At 35.0% G+C, this 11,419-nt stretch overlaps 1 protein-coding gene across 1 annotated transcript; it reads left to right on the top strand.

Moving 5' to 3' along the window:
- Positions 1 to 5,484: 5,484 nt before the first annotated feature.
- LOC113782372 (vesicle-associated membrane protein 714) lies at positions 5,485 to 10,113 on the top strand. Its single transcript, XM_027328267.1, has 4 exons — positions 5,485 to 5,990; positions 6,983 to 7,173; positions 8,946 to 9,109; positions 9,735 to 10,113. The coding sequence occupies exons 1-4, from the start codon at positions 5,774 to 5,776 to the stop codon at positions 9,826 to 9,828; spliced, it is 666 nt and encodes a 221-aa protein (XP_027184068.1). The 5' UTR covers positions 5,485 to 5,773; the 3' UTR covers positions 9,829 to 10,113.
- The last annotated feature ends 1,306 nt before the right edge of the window (positions 10,114 to 11,419 follow it).

Raw genomic sequence — 11,419 nt, 5'->3', positions numbered from 1 at the left:
AGCACTTTACAAACTTGCAGTTCATTCCTCCATATTATTGCCAGTCCACCAACTTTTTCCATTGGATCAATCACAAACAGCCTATCATACCTTAACTTTAGTCTCATTTTATTCATAACATCCTTTCTGTTTTTTGTTTCAGACAAGAAAATCAACTCAAGGGAGTGGAGTTTGACACTCTCCTCTAACTAGGGAACTGTCAAGAGGCTCCCTACACATCGACAGTTCCACACCAGAGCTTTCATTAAGACCTGGAAGCCCCATTAAGGTAGGACTCCACTGTCTCAGATGTTTGTTCCAGGCCTGCTTCACTTTCTACTGTCTCGCTCTTTTTCTGGATTTCCTCCTGTCCTCTGTCATTCTCTTTATCAGCATTCTCGCTCAGTTTCCTTTTCCTCCCCTTATTGTCAATTTCCATAACCTCATTCTTTTCGCTCAGAGGTACTCTTTTACTCACCTCACGAATTAGTCTTTTCCACCCTCTATTCCCCTTATACTTACCAACTCTCATACCTATACTATTAGTTTGATCATATTTTTTATTTGCAGGAACTATACCCTTCCCCCCTCTCACTTACATTGTTTTTTATAACAGATCCATCAATCCATATAGAATCAAAGTGTTCCTTATCGTTGAAATCCTCTCTCTGGCTACCTTTCTGTATTTCCCCTTCTAATAACATTACTCCTTCCCTTTAGTTCATCCCCCTTCTTTTTACATCCAGACTTCATAGAACTCTCCATCTTAGTAACTTCCATCAACTCAACTTGATTCCTATCCTTAGTTTCCTCCTACATGGTCTTCTTTATTATTGTGTCAACATTAACCTCAACTAGTTTCCAGGGTAACAAGAGTTGTTCCTGCTCCCTTTCTCCCCACTTCTTATTCAGTTGTGAGTCTTCACCACCATTACTTGAGTTATTCTGTCTTTTGGTTGAGCTCCTAGCATTACTAGCCCTTAACCAAGCTACATATTGAGCTTCCTTGTTTATATTAAATCCTTTCACCCTGCAGTTTCTCTCATTATGTCCCATAATCCCACAATAATAGCAGAAATTATGACATTTCTCATATCTAAATTCTATCCATCTAGTATTATCATCTAGGTTCACTGTAGTTCCCCTCATCATTGGTTTAGATAACTCCATCTCCACCACAATTTTTAGATGTTTCCCTTTCTTCCCCCCTCCCAATTTGGAATTATAACTTCATTTACAAAATTGAAAACCCTCCCAATTTTCCTACCAATTTTCTTGGTAATCCAGTGGATAGGTAAATTCCATAGCTGAACCCAAATCCAAGTCCTATTAAAAGCTTCATCATTCTGTTCTAACCCCTCATTCCAGGGTAATACTACCGACGGCAAATTATCATATATCCATGATCTCCCCCGTAGTACCTGCTCCATATCATGAGTATTATTGAATATAAACTGAAACATATTAACCCTAATCTCAACTACTTTTAACTTCCTTGCAAAAGGCACATATTATTCGTTAAACTTTTAACACCTGATATGTTTGCAGTCTTCTCCCCCACCACCTTTCCAATGATACTCATTTGACATTAGCTACTCCCTGAAACCATCGACCTCTTCTTCAGTCAGAACAAATCTTCTCAAAACGTCTTCTAATCCCTCAGTCATCCTGAACCAATATTAGAGTATTCCCCAGCTAAACACAGACAAAATGAAGATCAATACCAGTAACCTGTCCAAAAACAAAAACAGAAACTATGAAAGCATAAGAAAACAGCAATAAAGCCCAAAGAAAAATAGGAAAAAGATGACCGACACCGAGTAGCTAGATTATTGAAATGGAAAATGGAATCTGAAATAGATAATTGGATCTGAAATGGAAAATTGGACCTGTAAATGGTAATTGAACCTGGAATGGAAACTTTAACAGAAAAGCAAGCTCAAAAGAGAGATGATCGAAGCTTAGCTTAGAAATCTTCTAGATCGCCATCTTTAGTCATCCTACCATGGAATGAATGTAAATTACAGAAAGAAGAACACTAAATGAAGAGGATAAACAAACATCATGATAAAGCGTAATTACTCCATTGAATTCACCATTGATGTAGAAGGCAATGTGGATCTAAGAAGGTATATTTGTTTTGCTTTTTGCTTTTTTGTTTGTTTTTTGAAGGAAAGTACGAGAAATTTGAAATTTGAAAAAGCAAGTTCAAAACACCCACCAAAGGTGATTTTGGCTCCCTACTTAGAGAGAGAAAGTAACACACCTACAAAAAGGATTGATAGTAATTTGCTAGATTATATACCTATTATCCAAGCCTTTAAAAATTAAAATGGACATCATTTTAAATCCTGATTCCCATACCCTCAAACCGAATGCCCCCTAATGACCACTAAACCAAAAATTATGTATGGGCATCATTGTCCCTTGATTCCCATTGACGATGGCAAATCCAAGCAAGCGGGTGGTTCAAACTTTAACCATACGATAGGATGACTGATCAGCTTAGTTTTCTCCAATTGAATGATTCTAGAATTGATCAAGTTTTCTTAATCATTCTTAGTTGGCCGAAGGGGTTTATTAGAAATGATAATATTGCACTTTTCGATCTTTCAATTTACCCCTTCCATTTCTTTAGAAACCCGGTCCTAACATTTGGACATTTTTCTTCTTTCTTCTCTTTCCTTTTGAAAGTCTTTAACACGTGATACAGAGAGCTTTTTTTTTTCTTACAAAGAAGGAGTGATATTTAAGAAGCGAAAATGATGAAGAGAATTTAAACTCAGGAACTCTAATTTTTAAAATCTCAATCTTAGTTATCAAACCAAGGCACTCTTGGCGAAATGCTTCTAGTACACACTTAAATGTAATTAGCAAAAATACTTTATATTTGAAGGCATCCAATAAAACAATTCGATTTCTTCTAAATGTACCTAAATTGCAACATTGAAAATAAATAATTTGATCAAATAGCTATAAATACATTATGTACCGGTTACAGATCACATCTTCAATTGATAATTCATTACTTCAATATATAGGTTGATGATGAATCAATTCTTCATATTAAAAAGTAAGTTTTACGAAAAGGAGAAACTTAGCCACTAGGTAGCATAAGAAGAAACAGAAATTGCTAACAAAAAAAGAAATGAAATAAATGGCGATACAAAAGAATGGACAAGTACAAACAAAAAGGAAAGGAAAAAGAAATGGAAAGGACAGAGGGATGAAAAGGAAAAAAGAGAGAAAAAAAAAAAAGCAATCGAACCGTTAGAGTTGGCTAATGCAATTATGCAAAGGGAAAGGTGGTGCCGTGATAAATCCATAATACAAGGGTGGTCAATTACAAATTGGAGAAAAAAAAAACTTGAAGGACCTATTCAACACATAACCAAAAAATTGTGGACTAATTCGCAAAAATTTTGTTTGGAAACATTATTTGAAAAAAAAGAAGAATATGTTATTTATACTCCCCTTTTTGTTATTTGCACTCCCACTATCATTTTTATCATATAGTTTTCATCGATTAAACTATATGATATAACAAATGGTAGGAGTCCAAATACCATTTCCAAAAAAAAAAAAAGTTTGTCTAATTACCTTTTTACCTTGCATTTATCATATTACAAAAAATAAATCACAATGTCATTCCAATTTTTATTTCAGATAATCTTTTATCCAAACATACATTTTTGGCCTCCTAATTTTAATTTTTCGTTTCATCTTCAACTTATGTTGCCTACTAATCCTGCTAATTGGGTCTAAACTTCAACTTAGACACACTACATAAAACATTACTGTAGCTGTTTTTGGAGGTGTTTGGATTAGCTGTTTGGAGGTGTTTTTCAAAAACTTTACTGTAATTGTGTATATGAAAAACTTTTACTGTAAATGTTTTTTGAATTGTTTTAAAAGGTATTTTTAAAATATATTTTTGAGTATTTTTATAATTTACAATTTTTTTGGGATATTTTTTTTAAAATTTTACATGACCCACCACTATTCCCTCCTTTTTCCTCCCCCTGTCTCCTTTCTCTTTCTCTCATCCTCCCCTCTATTTCCTTCTCCTCCACCTTCCTTCTTCCCCCTCCCCTCCTTCCTCCCAACCCCAAACCCTTCTCCCACTCGCAGGCGATGGCAGCGACTTTAGCCACCACTCTAATCACGACCATCTTGGTCGCGGTTTCTGATCGCGATCAGATTTGATCGTAACTAAGAAGGTTGCAGTCAGTCGAGGAGAAGGAAATTGGGGGGTGGGGAAAGGGAAAGAAGAAAGGAGGAAGGAGTAGGAGAAAGAGGAGGAGGGGGAGGACAGAGGGAGGAAAGACCAACTGAGAGAGAAAGGAGAGAGGGTCGTGGGTATGGGGATGGTGGCGGTAAGGTGGTGGTTGTGGTGGTGGAGAGTGATGGGTAGTTGTGTATTTTTTTGGTATATTTGGAGTTGTTTTTGATATATTGTATGAATATGGTGTTTTTGAAATTGTTTTTGTTTGTGTATTACTGTAACATTGTAGATGAATAAATTATTTTTCAAAAAAGCCTAAATCCAAACAGAGCATATAGTAATTATCCTAATTGCTTAGCTCATTAAGGTGTAAAAACACTCAAGGTTTTGGCACATTTACGCTATTGTAAACAGAGAACGTACACCTACAATTGTGTTACTATAGTCATGTATATACATTTTTAATCCTTTTCATTTTTATTCAAAATAGACAAATTGATTAGTTTTAATACATTTAAAGAACCAAAAAAAATCTTAAGTAAAACTTAAATGCACAATAATCAAGGGTTCAAAGTTAGGGTTATCAATGGGTTGGGCTAACCCATGCTCACCTTGTTCAATCCATAGAAAGTCCAATGAGTCTTATATTTAATAGAATCAAGTAGAGTTTTTTTCTTTTTTCTAAAGCATAAAATCAAGTAAAGTTTAGATATATATAATAGGCCCAATTTAAATATGGGTCGAGTTTGGGCATCATTATGTTCAAGCCTGATTAAGGCCTAACCTGCTCATATGTATAATTAAAAATACAATATATATAATTGCATATTAAATGATATATATATAATTACACATATTATAAGATTAAAATATTAATAAATTATATACAAATTTATAAATATTAATATATTATATATAATTATATAGTTAATTATGAGTTTGAGTCGAAAATAATATAAGACCGAAACTCATATTAAATGATGAGTCGAGTTTGACTATTCTAACCTAGCCCCGAACTCGAAAACTCAAAAGTTTCATTTATTTTTTAACTGAGATTAGGCTTCTCAAAACCCAATTCATAGAGCCCGATTGACACTCTTAATTCCAAATTAAGACATGAATTCCAATAAAGCCCTAGTGTTTTTTGAATTGAAATTAGGTTTGTTAAAATCCAGCTCGTAGATCCCAATTGACACCATTTGTTCGAACTTCGAAGTTAAGACACGAATCCCAATTTTCCAAATAAAAACCGGCCACAACAAAGCGTATCAAGTGAATTTTTTTTTTTTCTTTGTGAGGAACGTATCAAGTGAATTCCAAAAATAATAAATTATTGGATGTAGTAGAAATAGAACACTGACTAGCCCGTGGAGGCGTGGACTTACAGCAGCCGGTGGACACCATCCCCCGATCTTCACTGTCCCAACTAACTTCCTCAAACCCAAATTCAAAACCCTAATCAAACCTCAATTTCCATGTATATGTATGTAAATTATACCATATAGATACATATACTTAAGTTTACATATACGTTTATTGAGTAGTAGGTAACGAGGACGGGCTACTTTGATGGCGATAGTCTATGCGGTGGTGGCTCGGGGGACTACCGTGCTCGCGGAGTTCAGCGCTGTCACGGGGAACGCCGGAGCAGTTGTGCGGCGGATATTGGAGAAGCTGCCGTTGGAGGCCGAGTCGAGACTCTGCTTCTCTCAGGATCGATATATTTTCCATATTCTCAAATCTGATGGCCTGACTTTTCTCTGTATGGCTAATGATACCTTCGGAAGTATGTTTATAAAGTTCCCTTTTCTGTGTAGTTTCTGAGGGTTTGACTTTTTTCTTTAATAAGAAATTCATTTTTCCTGGATTAAGGTCTTAAATTCATAAATTCTCGTTTTCTTTTTTGACTGGATAACTATTGTTTTCAGTAGGATATTGATGATAGAGGTATTATTTGTTGACGGAGTTGCAAAATTAAATTGGAAATTCTGGAGTCATTTCTTTTTGTTTATTGAAAAAGGTGGGATTTTTTTTTATATGTACAACATTTAGCAGCAGCTAATTTTCTTTTTGTAGGATTGGATGATGATTATGTATAGATTAGGCCATAGATATTTATCTTTTGTGCACAGACTGCTTCTTGTGTGATATGTTCTGAGGGTCGATTAAGTGCTGCTGAGGTGGGGTTTTCAATATTTGGAAGTTTCAGATTAAATGCGTACTCGTGATTAAAGTGCAATATCTTGATCGAGCTTGAAACTTGCATTTTGAGACTTCCTGATAGTATGAGGTGTGAAAAAGAAAAGACTTTAGCTTTCTGGGGTCCTTTCGGATTAAGCCCTTTGTGTATGTTATACTATTAAAAAAAAAAAGAATGGATCATTGGGTCGAGGAGGTGGTGAAAATATGGACGGAAAGCTTAGTCATCGCCATGCTTTGTGTGGACACAAATATATGTGATTTTGCTTTTATTTAAAGCTTCTAAAAGCATAATTTTCCTTTCTAGTTAATGTTGTATATCTTGAATTCTTAATGCCTACATTACGCTATTTTGCTTTTATATAAAGCTTCTAAAAGCATAATTTTCCTTTCTAGTTAATGTTGCATATCTTGAATTCTTAATGCCTACACGCTATTTAAGTTAGTGTCTCTAGGTATCATTTCCTCATTTTTGCTTACTTTTTTTCTGCTAAATCACACTTCTACATTGGTACTATGTGTAGGCTATGTAAAGTTTTCTAAGTTCTGATTTGAAATTTTAATGCATATTTGACCCAGGAAGGATACCATTCTCATACTTAGAGGATATACATATGAGATTCATGAAGAACTATGGCAAAGTGGCACCTTATGCACCTGCTTATGCTATGAATGATGAATTCTCAAGAGTCTTGCATCAACAAATGGAGTTTTTCTCAAGTAATCCTAGTGCTGATACCCTCCACCGTGTTAGGGGTGAAGTTAGTGAGGCAAGTATTTTTCTTTTACCTTACATGGGGTAATATGAAAACAGAAATTATATAAAAAGCTGTTTTGTCATTTTTGGAGTGCATGTTTTATTTGGTGATTTGGATGTTGGTTTTCCATCCTGTGTTGGACATGTAGCAATAAGTTGCCTAAGTTTAAATCTAATTACTTTTAATAAAAGGTCTGTTATTCTTGTTTCTAGCTGTTCATCAGGAGTACTCATTTAGACATTAGGAAACACTTTAAGGAAATGTACAAGAGAGAACAAGACAATCGCATTTTCTTGTTTGCTGTTTGCATTTACTTCTCCATCTCTTTTGGATGTATCGGGCAACATGCATGTTACTTTGCAAAAGGTCTTGTCTTTTTGTATTCACTTCTCAATCATGGAATGGGGGGAATATTCAAGAGTCTCCCAGTGAAGTGCTGCAAATTTGCTTTCTGTCTTCATTAATTTAAAGCTTTGAGTTGATTGGAGCTGTTGATTTGGATAGGGCATACTGTGGATGCTGATGCTTCTAGTAACATGTCCCGACAGACTCATATTGAGATTCAGACTTTAAATTGATGCAAGGACAAGTAAGATCTTGCCTTACTAGCACTAGCAGAAGAATGAGGGGATCGTGGCCTGTTTAGGGGCCGTGAAAAGTACCCATGAACAGTAATGTGGTAAGAAAAGATGGGAGGAGGAAAATAATTTAAGGGGAAGAACAGAGCAACTAATAAAACAAAATCTCAATCTTCATTCATCAAATTCTCTGTACCTAGAATAACATAACTATTTGTACACCATAAAGCTTCCTAAAACTCGTAATTCCATATTCTAAATAGAAAATTTAACTAGTTGTAGAACTTTAGAACTTTTAGGAACTTTCCTAATAAATCCGACAACTTACCTAATATGATAGATATCTGCGGTTGGCAGTTTTGTCTGTTCACATTTATTGAAAAGACAGTGGAGCGCCAATAAGGACTTTTTTGGAGCATAAATATTAGTTCCCGGCTAGAATACCTTAAATTTGTCTCGAAGTAATAACTATGTATTCTGTGGTCAATTTTTTAAGTTTTACGCACAGAATTGGTTTGAGGATAAGTATTCTTGTAGTATCTAAAAAGGTCCTACCCCCTCCTTTTGGGTCCCTCCATCTCCACCTTTTTTTGTCGTTTTTGCTTTTATATTTTGAGGAAGAGTCACAGTATTAGTATTCGCTTTCGCCCTTAAAACATGCTTCTACAAGTTTATCAAATAGCTACTTTTCAATCCCTTGATATAGCCAATGTAATTTGTGGCGGGCAAGTTTTTGAGTTGAAACAAGCTCAAGAGAAATATAATGACAAGAGTTGTAGTTTTGAGTGATCTAATTGGCAAGGAGAAGGTTTGCAGCGAGGCGTTTTACCACATAGTGTGAGGTGGAAATGCTAGAGCATGGGACAAAAGCTCCATGTGTTTTATGACTTTTATGACCTTTTAAGCAAGCCCAAATAGATCTGTGATATCATTGTCTAGAAAACTTCCAAGCGTAACTTGGAAATTTACTGTTTCCTTGATGAAAATTTGTGCGTGCATGTGCATAGGTTAGTTGTATAGGAGATGAGAATTTAGAGATAAAAGTTGATTGGTGATGATTGGCTTACTATCTATTGAGTGAAATAGGAACTTGTGACAGTTTTCTGTCTGCTGGTTGTAACTGTCATTGAGCATTATTCTCTTACTTTGCACAGTCTTTTTTTCTTTTAGGTAATATTCTTGTTTGATCTTTAACCTGATCTCTAGATACGCACAATAATGGTGGATAACATTGAGAAGATACTTGAAAGAGGTGACCGCATTGAACTTCTTGTTGATAAAACAGCAACAATGCAAGATAGTGCATTTCACTTCAGGAAACAGTCAAAGCGTCTTCGTCGAGCTCTTTGGATGAAGAATGCCAAACTCCTGTGAGTATCGTAGCCTCGTTCTACAATTAGAAGGGAAAAAGTAACTTCGACTCATGTTGGATGATAATTTATTCAATGTAGACTTTAGCTTGAAGTTAATTGTGGCATTCTTAATCAATTCAGTTCAACAGCATGCTCAGCAAGTTATCATTCAGTTTTTGCTTTTGCATGAATGACAACTTTAGTTGAATTTAGGTTATAGAGTAAATTAGATATTGTTAATTGACTCGTGGTTATGAGAAAAATGACCAGTAGAAAACTGAAACCAAGGGGAGCATTCTTGTTTCAAAATCTTAAAAATAGCCAGAATAATTGCTGGCAAAAAACTATTGAACAACTAATCTTATCTACGCATCCTAGCGTCTTCTTTTCCTTAGCTGCTGCTCGTTTACTGCAACTGGAAAATGTCTTTTTCTTTGTTGGCTTCATCATAAAGTTGGGAATTTTCGACAGCCTTTTAGATTTATTATCGATGATTTTTTTTCTTTTGCTTCTCTCTTTCTTTAGTTTATAGTTTCTTTACCTGTATGTTCTCAGCAACGGAGCATTCCGTCAAATTTTCTCATAGGTTTAAAGCAATCTGGTTCTTTGAACTGAGGGATAGGAACCTATAACATTTATGCAGGGCTTTGTTGACGTGCTTGATCGTAATACTGCTGTACATAATAATTGCTGCTGCTTGTGGTGGCATTACCCTACCGTCCTGCCGGAAACGGTGATTTCTTGGATCAGGGATGCTATAGATGATTCTGGGATGATGATTCTCAATACTATATATCGTTGGATTCTCCTTCCTCTAGCCCGTGTTAATCACTTCCAACTGCTCCTCGTTGTCCCAGAGCTGTGTGGAAATAGAACAATATCAAGAACCATGGTCATCTTCTTTTTTCTTTTTCTTTTTTTGTATATTATAAATGCTAGAATTTTTGGGCCTCCTGGTTCTCGTAAAATGTTAATTGTAGTTCCTTGTAAAACACCCCTTTCTTTTCTTTTTTTTTCCTTTATTTTTGGGTAAGCGACCTGTAGTTATGTTATTTATATTAGAACATAATTTGTTTCGGACTTTTATCGGAAAATTAATTATTTGTGGTAAAATTTCAAATGATTTGGCTAACGAGCGTCTCAATTTTAAAGGATTTCGCTAATGAGTGCCGAAGGTCTTATATGTTAATTATAGCAAAAATTGTTCAAAAAGTCCCTTATATTTTGTAAAATGATTTTTTTCGCCCTTTATTTTTAAAAGTGTAATTTTATGTTTCTTACATATTCACATCGGTCAAAATTAGTCCCTAACTAGGTTTTCGATCATTTTTTAGCAGGAATCCATCACGTGCAAGGCACGTGATTATTTTTTAAAGGTAAATTTGTTAAATTATATTTTATATAATCTAATCTATAGTCCTTCACATTTTATAAAACAAATTTGTTCGTTTTTCATATTTTACAAAATGAATTTTTTTATCCATCACATTTCAAAAAATGAATATTTTCATCCCTCGCTAATTACGTTCCAATTCCAAAAGCGAAATTGCATACTATTTTGTTAACTACCATAAAAGGACTTTAAAACTTTGCAGTTCAAACAAAGACCAAAAGATAAAAAGAGTTCATTTGGTTCAGTGGTCGAAGCAGTTGCAGGATCTGATTTCCAATCCCAAAAATGAAACTGGATACTATTTTGTTAAGTACTATAAAAGGACTTTTAAACTATTCATTTCAAAAAAAAACCAAAAGAAAAACAAGAGTATTTATTTGCGCGGCTGATTAGTGATAAGCCATCAACTTTTGCCGCCCCACAAATCTTCCGCTTGATGTTGATCTTAGTATACTCGCGTTGGGTCCGTGTCTAATTCGGCCCTTCTTTAATGGGTTAAATGCAAAAAATCCCGCACGAACTGTATACAGAAAAGTCGGACACATATGGATCTATGGCTTCCGGGCGGGGTACTGCAAATCTATGACACTGCCTGGCAGCCAAAAAGGCAAATTTTTTTTTAAACTCTGACGGCCGGCAGCCGGCAGAATTCTGCAAAAATTTGCTGCTGCCATCATTCAATGTCATCGCATTCAATGCAGAATTATTGCTGCCATCGAATTATTGCTGCGGCCAGGCAGAATTATCGCTATTTTTAAATTCACAATTTGATAATGTCATGTTCTGCATTTTTTTCTTCAAATGCAGAATTATTGCTGCCATCGAATTATTGCTGCTGCCAGGCAGAATTATCGCTATTTTTAAATTCACAATTTGATAATGTCATGTTCTGCATTTTTTCTTCTTTTCATTTTTTTTGCCTATTTTGTTTTTAT

Source organism: Coffea eugenioides, chromosome 1 (assembly GCF_003713205.1).
Source record: "Coffea eugenioides isolate CCC68of chromosome 1, Ceug_1.0, whole genome shotgun sequence".
Taxonomy (NCBI): domain Eukaryota; kingdom Viridiplantae; phylum Streptophyta; class Magnoliopsida; order Gentianales; family Rubiaceae; genus Coffea; species Coffea eugenioides.
This window is presented reverse-complemented; position numbering and strand designations above follow the sequence as displayed.